Here is a 12,676-nt window from a genome sequence, read left to right as displayed (position 1 = left end):
CAGAAAATACTCTTAAAGAAACTAGAAAAAAAAGTCTCAGTTTTCTAAATGTGCGTTCCGAAACTAGCTGGCAGCGCTAAAAACTCCCTAGAACAGAGGCAGAGCTACTCACGAACTGGGTAGCGCAAGAGATAAAAGATGGTTGGCAGCACTGGAAGCTAATTTTGGAACGCATTTTAAATCGTTGTTTTCTGTACTGAAACTAGTTGTAATTAGTAATAAGTAAGGGGTATTAAAGCTGACCCATTATTATAAGCGTTGGTTGATTGGTTGATTGGTTGGTTGGTTGGTTGTTTGGTTAGTTAGTAATTACCTTCCACATGAGGTTTTTGTTAAGAGGTCCCCAAGTGGCGGTCGCAGATTTAGGGATATTAGGAGCTGAGGGAAAGTTGTTTCGGGCGTGAGGCAGCGTTGCTACGATATGAGCTTCCGACGAAGGAGGCTCGCGTTGAGAATTGGTTGTGCAGGCGGCTGGGGGCAGCACCGCCGATTGTTGTCTGTCAGTCGTAACCCAACCGCGCCCGGACACCAAGTACTGCAAACGACAGTACGACCATTCTCTCTTACATAATTTTTACTCCCTCTTTATTCTACTCATAATCATGCTTCGTGTCATTGTCACGTGGTGTTGGAAGTGTATCGTAACTATGTACCTCGGGTCGATCTGCCCGCAGCGAATCTCTTCGCACTCTTTCGAACGTGTTTGAATATGTTGTTTCATGACTACGGTTTAGTGAAAACTGATTTGCCTCGTTCGTTGTCATCCATTTTACAAGGGTGACGACCCTCCGAGTAAACGAAAATCGAATTGAGCTTTGATTCGTTTTTTCATGTTACTAGGACGGTTTTTTTTTGGTTTTTTTTTTTTTTTTTTTTTTGAAGGAACGAAGAATGTGCGGAATTAGATTGTACGCCAAACAGGCGGGGGTGAAGGTGTCGGTGTTATTTGATGATTGTTAGTGATTGATTAATAAATTAATGAAAATTATTTGATGAAATGGTGCCGAGTGTGAGTGTGTTTCGTGTCTTATAGTCTAGGATCTAGTAGGTAAGTACTCAGTAGCGTGAAACATTACGAATCTTTCAAACGTCTGATTGATTATTAATTTCAATATGGCACTGCCACAGCGGCGAAGATCAGCAGCTGGATTTGTGTGTTTTTGTGGACTTTACAGAGGTTGGATAAAAGTATAAAACATCGATTTGGGGTGTTGAAGTGATACGGAAAACGAAAAGTAACGGACTCCGAGCAGAGTGTCCACCGTGAGAGTGATGAGTGTGGGTGTCTCTGAAATAAACTTGTGTTAAAATCATCATGCAGATAGAATAAGTTGTATATCGTGTTTTTTTTCCGTTCGTCGTACAATAAATAATCAGATAGTATAATAGACAAAGTAGCCAGCAACCGCGTACACCAAACCCCGCAAGAAAAGCAAATTTTGAGTCACCACTATTGTTGTTAGTATTAATAGGAGAAGTGCAAGGCCCTTTTGATCCAAGATCGTGTTGATACATACGCGAAACACATATGTATTTATCTAATTTTAGATAATTAGATCGTGTTAGATTGTAAAAGAGAAAAATTACCATGCGAATTAAAATGTGTGCAGCGATCAACGTTTAGAAATTTTTTTTTTCTCTGTATTATTTCAAAGAATTCACTTCATCCTAAGCCAAATTATTTCATGATAAAATATAGAAAGTATTCCTGCAAATAAACTTTTTACGTTCATTTAAACAAGGAAAAGAAATTCATTCGATTTAACAAGTAATGAGACAAGTAATGTACAAGTTAGTAATTCTGCCCGGTATGCAAATGTTATTAAACATTTTAAACGCGTGATTTTATTGTTTTTTTTTTTTCTTGTTCTTTTTATGAAAAAAAGGGCCTGTTCCTTCTGTACAAACTAATTATATTTTTTACAAGAATTTCCGTAAAGTAATTCAATTGTTATCTTTCTTTCGATGATTTTTAATAATAGTTTTTTGAAACGGTGGTGTTCAGCGTGGGCTTCTTTTTATAGCTGTGACGTTTCCTCATTTGTTCTTTCAATCTACAAGTTCTTAAAGAAAAATCGACTCTGTATACAATAATACAAGGATTCTACCGTACAAATTGAAAATTATGAGTATAACAATGTTTCATGTTCAATATACAGCGAATTGCGCAAGCTAATTCAAATTTCTACGTAAAAGATAAGCCTTTTTGTATAATCTTTACTACCAATTATTACCAAATATGTATATCAACGAAATCAAACTATATAGCATAACAGAGCGTATCCCATATGGACAAAGTTCGGTTTTACGCAAACTCTTGTGTAATTTATTCCGAGTTTCTATATAGATCGCGCGTTCCTTCGCGTCGTTAGTACGATATATCTATGAATTATGAATTTCAATATTTCAATTATTGTCTTCTTTGTGTTTCATATTTTTCAAAAAATCTACAATTATATATCCCCGAATTATCGACAATATAATTATATAATGAAAATTCAACGATTGTATACGATTTAAATATTGCGTAAAACGTCACAGTCCACCAAAGACCCTTGTTTTTTCTGTGCAATAAAAAAATATGCTGTATGTATATTATACGAGAAGAAAGTTAACCACAAGAAAAAAAAAGAAAAAGAAAAAGAAAAAAGAAGTAATTAGTCTAATATAACAGGCAAGAATTGATAAACGAGAAAAGATTTTAGCGAGGGTATCGATTAATTATTTTCCTCGTACGTTATTATGTATATTTATATGAGATATATTATTTTTTTTATTCAATTTTTTCTGTATTTGATTTTTTTTTTCAGGTTTGGTGTATTTAAGCGGTATTTGGATACCTTGCTGAGTAGCGTGCCTATTGTGGTTGCTCGGGGCCATCAAGTGCATTGGATGTGTCCCGACCGGCGATCGCAGCGACAGATTGTTCAGGTTGACATTTATCGAAAGATTCGTATTGTTACACGTCGCTGTCAGATTGTTGTGGTTATTCGGTGAGGTACCCACGCTAGCTGCTGCGTGAGGAGACAATCCCGAGCTGTCCGTCGTCGGTGCCGACGGATTTGACGACGTGTTGTGGGAGGCGAATTCCTTCCCGCCATTCGTCCCGGCGACGCCTCCGCTGGTCCCCGAAGAGCCGGCCGAGCTGCCCGAGACGGTCTTTGAACATCGGAGACACTTTGGCAGCCAGGAATGGCGCCTGATAAACTTACGGTATTCTTTCCGCACCTGAAATATAACGGCGAAAAAACAGGGAAGAGAATGAAATCGTTCGATCGATGAATCGATGTTGAGGCTACTCCAAGAAGACTGTAGAGACCAGGAGATCGAATTCCTTTCCGACAACAAGACTAACTAAATGAAAAATCTAACTTTGACCTGACGATTCAAGTAATTTAAGTAACTCTACAGACTCCGATGATAAAACAGTTATCATCTACGCTTGTCACAGGAGTTGACTGTTTTATCATCGGGGTTCGTAGAGTTACGTGAATTATAATCGTGACGATAGAATTGGGTCTTTTATAATTAGCCTCTCTAAAGTCGAGTGAATTTTATAAGTGACCATCGATAATATGCGTAATAGTTTCTACATCAAGTGTGGGCCAATATGTGGCAGCCGCTTGGCGGCGCTGCTAAGCGTTGAATACTTGCGCAATCCGATACTGCGCATCTCCACGTTCGTTTGTTTCAAGGCAGGGGGAGAGACTTGAATGAGGGGCCATATTCGTAAAACTTGGCCTAGATGGCACCGATGTTTTAAAATCTTTTGCGAGCGTAACATCAAATCATCGATTTACGTCGGAAAAGTTGAATGATTTTTGCGACAGTAAATACAGCGGTTGGATAGTTTTTGAATCGAAAAATGAATACGACAGATTGCAATAAAATAAGGTTATGTTGGCCGGATATACATATGATATCGATCATGAATATATCTAAGGCAATATTTGTGCAATAATGAAGATATATTTACGTTCGTCTATTATGAAAAGAAATGAGTGATTTGATAAATAATTCATTAAATTAAACGTTATTTAACTATGAAAAATAAATTTAAGAATTAAGTTTTTATGCCCCTGTAAAACCAGTAACAGTGCTGCCCTCAACTAGACTATTATTTTTAATTATTTGCTTGCGCAGTACCGCATTGCGCAGGTATTCTACACTCAGCAGTGCCGCCAGATGCATGGTTGCCATATCGATGGTCCTTCAATAAAATTCACTCAACTTTAGAGAGGCTGGTTAAGAAAAACCTAACTTTGGCATGACGATTCAAGTAATTCAAGTAACTCTAGAGACCCCGATGATAAAACAGTTATATCTTCTATACTTATACACATAAGTTAACTGTTTTATCATCAGGGTCCGTAGAGTTGCGTGAATTATAATCGTGACGTCAGAGTTGGGTCTTCAATAATCAGCCTCTTCGAATTCTAGTGACTTTTTCAAGTAACCATCGATAAGATGCAGGCTCACCCTCACCATCTGAGCTCAGTTGCCTGATCTCTAGTATTTTTGAGCTACTCTTACCTTCTCGTTTTGCACACAGTGGAACACGAAGATGAACAAGCCTTGGAGACTGTTCAGTACCGTGAATATGTAAGCCATCACCACCGATTCTTGGTTCAAGTACAACAATCCGAAGGTCCACGTCAGTCCCAGGAGAAAGACTAGAACGATAGCTCCTCGCAGCCAGGCCCTGATGAAATTTCGAAATTTACACATTTATAATATCTTTCAGTATTTTCGTATATAGTTGTCACAGTTCTTTCGATTGCCGAGTCAACTGTTTTTGGATTCACGTGATTTCAATCACTTTGAACGGTTTAATTTCAAAAAAAAAAAAAAAAAAAAAACAATAGCAAAACGGGCATGCATTTGACTTGTATTATAGAGACTCGCTCGAAACAAACGTTCGTTTTTTAGTTTAACGATTTTGTACTGTCTCATTGAGTTTGTGAAACATTGCAAAACGAAATAAACGAACAAAAAGAGCTAGAATTTTTTTTTTTCAGTAATAATTTAAGAAATATCTATTCCTAATAAGCATTATTCTTTATGTATTTTTTGGTTATCGTTTGTTACGAGTCTACATAATACTCCTTAGTTTATTGTTAGTATAATGTTTACAGAGACGTAAGATAATCGTGTTAGTGTTTAAGTGTAATATACTACGTTACATTCTACAAAAATAAATAGTCAAAAGTGGCAGTTATTGAAAATATACTTTTCTTGGTAGAAGAATAACGAGAGAAGAGAAAAGTATACATATATGTATACTGTGAGAAATTAGTAAGGTTAGAAGAATTAATATCAACGATACAGACAGATAGTATAGTTATACTACAATACTGTTAGAAAAAAAATAGATAAATAAAGAGAGAAAAAAAAAAATAGATGAAAATAGAAATAAGAATAAGAAGTAATAATAATAAAAATCGTAAATATCTTACAAGTGCGCTTGCAATTTGTTGGGAAGAGCATTCTCTTCCTTTCCACTACCAACCAACCACGCCATGCAGAAGAATGTGGAGAAGTGTAGACAGAAGTGGGTGAAGGATTTAATAAAAAAAATGAAACAAGATTGCGTAGTTAAGTGACTGTATACCGACACCATTAATTATTGTCTAATTTTTTTTAAATTGAAAAAATTATCCGATTCGTATCACTGTCCGATTTTTATATATTTATTTTTATTTTTTTGTTTATCATTTTAAAATCACTACGATGCATTTATTGCAAACTCTAGAGATTTTTATTCAAATATAACATTGCGCGCACAGTAATTCGAATCGCGTTTAATTTCCAATTTCTACAACCGACACCGGTGCAATTCTTATATATGTATAATATTTGCAAACAAAACCAGAAAACTCAAGCTGCAACAGCTATTAATTTGATCAATTTTACGAATTCGATATTTAATGCATTCAAAATTCGTCTCTAATACCACAAAAAAAAAAAAAAAAAATATATATTTTGACATATATGGGAACATTTCAATTCAATATTAAGTAAACAAATGTTGGATAAGAACGGTGCATCGAAGATCTTAGATATCCAATAGAAATACGAATTCGAAAAAATACTGTGCGACAAAGACGCGAATTACAGAAGAATTCATTTTCGTAACGAAAGACAATAGAAACATTACAAAAAAAAAAAGAGAAAACAACACGAAAATCTCAAGCAAATCAAACAACTTGCAAATTAACGAAGATGATGTTCAAAGTTCAAAATCAGACGTCGTATAATATCTACAAAGTAACGAACTACTTATAGATGTCATCTTACTGTGTTATTTATTTATTTGTTTTTCTTTTTTCAATTTTACGTTCTTATTCAGTGGCATATTATACGTAAATTGTATAAATTTGAATTGCCTCATGTATATATTTCTCAAAAAGAAACTTAAGCATTTGATAAATTGTTGAAAGAAAATTAATGCCTTACCTTGCGCTAGCTAATCTCGAGTGCTCCTTGCTCTTCATAGATATGGCGGTGTTTGCGTGACGACACATCATGTAAATTGCCATCGATAAAAAGACGAGATTCGCCTGAAAGAAAAAGAGGATAATAGTCATTGACAGTACATTCAACGTTTGCATGTTGAGATAGTGAAATTGGATCCTATTTATGACAGAAGCGTCATTTTGAAATTGACACTTTGATTCAAAAGTAATTGGAGCAAAAACTTACGAGACCAAGCTTATACACCGTTTTTATTGAAAGGTTGTATTAGGACACTTACCAGAATAACGAGTATCACGGGCCCCACAAAACTGAATATGAAATAGTTGTCGGCTCGCAACCAGCAGTAACGATCAGTTCCATAGCTCAGAGGATCGATGATGCAGGAAATTGCTACTACGAGTAGCGGAGCGCCATAAGCGACCAAGTAGTACCATCGAAGTCTGGATTTCTCCGCCTCGAATACTTCGATCAGCATGACGTAAAGTTGAAATCCTGCAAAAGGGTCGTTAAGTCAGAGATAAAGGTCACATAGAAAAGGATCGATGTGGTGCAATTGATACGGACTTAATTTGCCTGATGAATTACTGAAAAAAAGTCTATTTCAGGATTTCATTACCCATAAAGTAGTAGGTACAGTGTTTCTCACCTTCGAGGAACATCCACGCGAACGCGCAAAGGAAAAAGAAGTGTAGAAGTCCTGCGACGACGCCACAGACGATTCTCTGATCAGTTTGACCGATACCACAAACGAAGAGGACCTCAGCTATCAGCAGGCAGACGCAGAGGTTCTTATGAATGGTCGTTCGATCGGACTGAAAAAGAAAGAAAATGGTATTTAGTGAAAATTGGTTTCCATTGCCATGACCAATCGTTGAATCGGAACAACAGTTACCTTGAGTCCGCGGAACAGTTGGAATGTGAGTATGGCAAGGACGAGGCAAATTACGGAAATGATGCACCCGATGTAGGTAATGATCTGAAGAGCGACTTGATGCGCCGTGTCCAATTTAACTGCGTGAACGTCCATCAGTACGGCAAAATTTGTCAGGTGATTGCACTCGCAGACGGTATGAGTGTTGTTGGTAAGATGTACGTGGCAACCTTCCTCGGACCATGCACTGCGGGAATAAGTAAAAGGTGTTTGAATTTTCTCTCGCAGTTAGACAGAACACTTAGTGAAACGTTGCAAGAGGACGTCATTCTCACTTTATCGTATAATCCCAAAAGACGCAACTAGGATTAGTCACGTTTTCAACGGTCAGATGCTTGAAGTATAATTTAACAGGTTCCGACAGCTGGATGTGCTTCCCTTTGCCCAGAGACGCTGATATCACCTTGGTGTTCAGTATTCTGGTTGTGTTCTTCGGCCTGAACTGAGAGTCGTCGTTTCCGACTATCGACGAGGTCTCAGCTTGAGGCTGAAGTATTTCCTCGAGCCTGTCGAAGGCCATGAAGACCAAACGGATGATACCGTTGTCACTGTTGTCCAAAAGCGCCCCTTTCGTAAGCTCGACGTGATCGTTGGATACAGGCCACTCCCTGAGCACCTTTTGGCTCGGAAATACTTCGAGATCTTTGGCTATGTTCCTAGCCTCGAGAATCCTGATCGACACGACTGTAAAAACAAAAACAAAAACTCCAATAAATTAGTACCAAAACCCTTCACATGACGACATAAAAATACAGTCCTGTCCAAACAAACTCTGCTTTGCTACTCACGTATGTTTTCTCCTTTTTGAACGATCGTGTTCTCCTGCTCGTAGGCATCCGCCAGAAGAAAAGCGTTCTCCTCAAGCCCGTTGAGCAGCGAGGTGGCCACTCTCATTTGCTCCTGATGGCTCAAATCCTTCCACGAAGGAAGCTGGGTCTTGTCCAACAAGTTGCTACCGGTTATGATAACGCCCTGAAGTAGTTCCCTCACCGCAACTTCTTGCTGTTTAAGATCAGTGTAGGTCTTCAGGTTGTCCTTCATCTTCACCGCCATGTTCCTGATGATCTTCGTTGTGATCATCATGTCCCCGCCGTATAGAACCCGGCTGTTATTGGTCACTTGAGACAGCTCGCTGCTGACGCTTAGAATAACGTCACCGTCCTCCACGCGGTTCTCCAACGCCGTCAACCATACGGATCGACACTCGCTGAGATCGGGAGTGCCCCGATACCAACCGGCCGTGTCACCCTGATCAACGCACTTCCATCTTGCAATTCCCGTCGCCCCACCAGGGCAGGTTTGTACGGCTACGTCACCCGCTCGCGTCGTGTTCCAGAACAGATTTCTCGCCTTTACTGGCTTGCACAGGCGTCGCGAGTAGTCTGACCACTGTCCATTTGAGCTTGACTCTGGCCAAAGGGTGCTCGGAACTGCAGGAATGACGGTGATGTATTAGTTACGGAAATTAAACGTGCTTTAGAAAATTTTTAGATCGCGAAGAAGTTCGTTTAGTCAGAATAGTAGAAACTCACCGGTTGTTCGACGACTCGTTCGCCATGGGGAAAAGGTCGTTGGCGATACTTGGGTCGTTTCAGACATCAATGGAGGAACTGGAGCACCCAGACCATTACCAGGCTGTGATGCGTCCTCGTCGATGTAACCGTTACCGACAATCGCCTTAGCCGGAGTCGTCGTGGGACTGTAAGAAGAATATCTGTTTCATCACTTCAACATCCTCAATGATACTCGAAGCGAGTCCTTTCTCCACGAAAACGTTGAGGATAAGGTATCTCGCGTGTTAGGACTAGTTGTACTTTCAGATGATACAACTCTACGAGTAGACGTCTCGATTGAATTTAGTCAAGTACGCAGTCGGGCTTATAACTCTGTTTTGACGTATCTTCAAGCATTCCTCTGCAAAACGATTATATGAACCATTCCAGAGTTTATATAAAACAAATATCCCAAGAGAGGAATTCTCCGTACATGATACTTCGTAACTCCAGTATCCAGATTCACTGGTTTTAATCGCATGGCGTCCAGTAAAAAATCCGTAACAAATTCAACGACATTTTCATATTACTCGAGGCCATTTCCAGGACCACTGGACTCCATGGATTGATTTTTCCCATACCGTATGGCAGTTTTCTGCAATGGTCGCTAGTACGTGATTGGCAAAAGTCGAGTATAGCAAAGCCATAAGAGAAACAATCGGACACCCTGTGCGGTGGCAAGTACCCGATCGTCCTTGGATACATACCTCGGCAAAGTGGTCGGAATGACGACTGGCGTTTGTGGTGTTGGAGGTGGTGGTGGCTGAACCGGTGCAGTATTTCTAGAAATCGGCCTGACGGTCGGTTTAGCGGTGCTCCAGACACTCGGCTGCGAAGTTATGAGCCACGGAGGACTGGGTCGTGAGGTGGTGGTGGTTGTTGCAGCTGGAAAACAAGTTTCGAAAATAAATCTAACCGGCAATTGGTTACCCGAAGATGGGTGTCCGTACTTATGTACCGGCATAAGTGACGTGGGTAATGCTTCGCCATGTTTGTTGAATTTTCATCCCATGCATGGTGGCCGGCTTTAGTTCCAACGAACAATACGAGACGGCGCGTTACGCATATTCGCCCAGAGAGTTGGTCGCTCGCGGGTATATCTCGACGGTGAAATCAACTTTATTGACGGTTAAGAGATTTAATCCGAGGATGGAACGTTCCGGACTTTTCGCGAGCTATCTTCAGGGGTCGGAGGAGAGAGAGCTCTCCGCTTTATTAGCCAGGGTTGAACGGATTCGCGATAAGGCAAATCCCCTGGACACCCGACACTTTATGGCCCTACATCGTCTTCTTGACGATCGCCAGCTCGTGCAGGTATAAGGAAAAAACAGAAACAAAGGCCCCAGCAGTTATCGATAGCCCCGGTAATGCCCGGCTCTTTCGGAACGAATCGGGATACCGATTATATATAATACCCTTTATTAATCCTCCTCTGGCACAGGAGAGGAGTCGAGCAAGTGTGTCCATCACTATTACCGCCACATCTGACTGCTCCGTAACTTGGACCATTTGGTCCAACCGCAAAGCGTCTCTCATTTTGTTGCCGCTCGTCAATGAGATTACAGTCGTGTCATGTATGTCGAAATCAAACCGTTCGTGTTTCATTATTTTTTCATCAAGGCCAATTTTCTACCTTCACTTTTACAACTCGGGAATTGAATGTCTTCCGAAATTGGTTAGGTAGGTGTAATATTATTTTGTATCGGTCATCGACAATCAGACTATAAGTAAAGTATTTTACTGGCTCGTCAACAAAATTTGGGAGAAACGGAAGTGTTAAAGACCATTTTGTAGACCCTAACGACCACGGCTGACTCGCGAATCGCGAGTTTAAGAAACTTGACTCACCTACGACAGGCCACACTTGTTCCACCATCTCGTGTCGCTGTTAATAATTAAATACAAATGTGTGTGGAAAAAGTCTTAGGATAGCTTGTACTTACCAGACATACACTGATAGTGTGCTTCCAAATACTTGAGCGTATTTGGACATGGATCGCCGAATTGCGAAGTCGAAGCAACGATACTGCAATTCCTTTTTTGATCACACCTGTTGTCAAGTTGCGGATGGGGCAGAAAGAGAAAAAAAAATGGTTTTTCCATAATTAGACAAGACCGATACACCTTACCGAGTGCACTGCCATGAATGTGTTACTTCTGCTATCTCTGGACGACAAAAACGACCGACAAAAATTCTCTTTCTTTCTATGTATCCTGCGATTCGTTGAAAAAAAAAATGACTTGAGAAGCAAGACACGTCGAGGTCGTCGCTTTTCTCGTAAACTTAGGGGTAGGTAGATAGGTATAAGGTATAAGGGTCGTATCAACCGGCATCCGTATAGCGAGAGGTGGCCGAGAAGGGGGGGAGCCGACAGGCCGTGTTTTGTCTGATTGTGTTGATTGAATTTCCCCGAATTAAGACGAAAAGCCTTCTTTACCGACGGAGCTTAGCCTTGAGCCACAGGTACAGGAATCTCCAGTAAGAACTTTATCCATAGCGTATCTCTCTTTTGCAGAAGGTGGGTGAAATTGAATGCACGAATTCCGATTCACCGACCATTTCTCTCTTTCTTTCTTTTTCTGCAGTTTCTTCCACCCACCGTAAAACGGAAATGAAACGAAAGGAAGAAGAAAAAGAAGAACGAAGATACACACAAAAAAAAAAAAACAGAAAAAAAAAGACAATTCGAAAACGACATTTAAAAAAAAATCATAAATAAAACAAAAACTAACCTATACAAGAGTATTGTGCTTCTATGTATTTCGTAGTGCCAGGACATGGGTCTTCGAACACATTGCTGTTCACATCCACCGTACAACTCCTTCTTCCGTCGCACCTGTAACCGTCAGTGAAAAAAATCCCTTTGGAAACATTTGACTTTTGCTTGTTCAGGTTAACCTCTCCTGTATCTTTATCACGAGCTCAAGGAAAAGGCTTCTTGCATCATCGGAGGCGAATTGTTTCTCGACATTTGCATTATTATTATTTTTTTTTTCTTGGCAAAATCCCGATCGTTATAGGTTTGGTAACGATGATGCGATTGTACTATTTGTTACTCAAGCTATAATGAGTTTAGTTGTTTTTTAACCGGAAGTATGTGCTTCCTACTCATCTCTCTCTATCACTCGGGTTGAAAAGTTGAAAATAGACAGATTGTTAGTATGTTACAGCTTCAAAGCATTCAAGTCATTTTCTTCTTTACATCATCCTTTATACTATCCATTCCCTGTGATATTCACATGACCAGCAAAGTTTAAATGTATAAGCTATTCGGTACCAAGTTCACTTTGAATAGACTCGAGGAATTAACCAATTGAACGATTGTACAGCAATACTTCAACAGATTTTAAAATTTCAAACCACTTCGAACGATCTGAAGTGGCTCTAAGTGACTCGAAGAAACAACATGATCTTAAAAAACAATAAGATTTTAAATGACTTCAGGAAAATTCTGCAAACTTTTTGTCGAGTCTCCAAACTTGACTTTGAATCCGGTTAATACCTTGAGTCGAATATAAGTTTGTTGCAAGTTACGTTTTAGCAACAATGTATAGGAGAGGATGGGGCAAAGTGGTCCACCAAAAATTTTTCAAATAACAAGTGACAGAATTAAACACCCGAACTTTTTATTGAAAATGAATTATTCGGAAATCATGATTACTCAAAACATTTTATTCCGATTTCAGGCATTATTTTCTTAAGGGACCCACTTTG

General features: G+C 39.6%; 1 protein-coding gene across 8 annotated transcripts in view; it reads right to left on the bottom strand.

Annotated features, from left to right (window-relative positions):
• The window catches only part of LOC124411083 (latrophilin Cirl), a 138,253-nt gene that overhangs the window by 1,907 nt on the left and 123,670 nt on the right, over nt 1-12,676 (bottom strand). For 2 of the 8 annotated variants that reach the window (XM_046889957.1, XM_046889956.1), the window contains 13 exons: nt 10,905-11,011; nt 9,669-9,846; nt 8,941-9,107; nt 8,197-8,838; nt 7,684-8,092; nt 7,370-7,595; nt 7,124-7,289; nt 6,755-6,969; nt 6,457-6,560; nt 5,457-5,501; nt 4,534-4,702; nt 3,007-3,228; nt 314-535 (listed from right to left, as the gene is read on the bottom strand). In XM_046889957.1, coding sequence (XP_046745913.1) covers nt 314-535; nt 3,007-3,228; nt 4,534-4,702; nt 5,457-5,501; nt 6,457-6,560; nt 6,755-6,969; nt 7,124-7,289; nt 7,370-7,595; nt 7,684-8,092; nt 8,197-8,838; nt 8,941-9,107; nt 9,669-9,846; nt 10,905-11,011 — 2,872 coding nt within the window. Of the gene's footprint in view, nt 1-313; nt 536-2,840; nt 3,229-4,533; nt 4,703-5,456; nt 5,502-6,456; nt 6,561-6,754; nt 6,970-7,123; nt 7,290-7,369; nt 7,596-7,683; nt 8,093-8,196; nt 8,839-8,940; nt 9,108-9,668; nt 9,847-10,376; nt 10,571-10,904; nt 11,012-11,694; nt 11,799-12,676 lie in introns of those variants that run through there. The other 6 variants (XM_046889958.1, XM_046889961.1, XM_046889963.1 and 3 more) reach the window with 6 other exon arrangements.

Source organism: Diprion similis, chromosome 10 (genome assembly GCF_021155765.1).
Source record: "Diprion similis isolate iyDipSimi1 chromosome 10, iyDipSimi1.1, whole genome shotgun sequence".
NCBI classification, from domain to species: Eukaryota; Metazoa; Arthropoda; class Insecta; order Hymenoptera; family Diprionidae; genus Diprion; species Diprion similis.
This window is presented reverse-complemented; position numbering and strand designations above follow the sequence as displayed.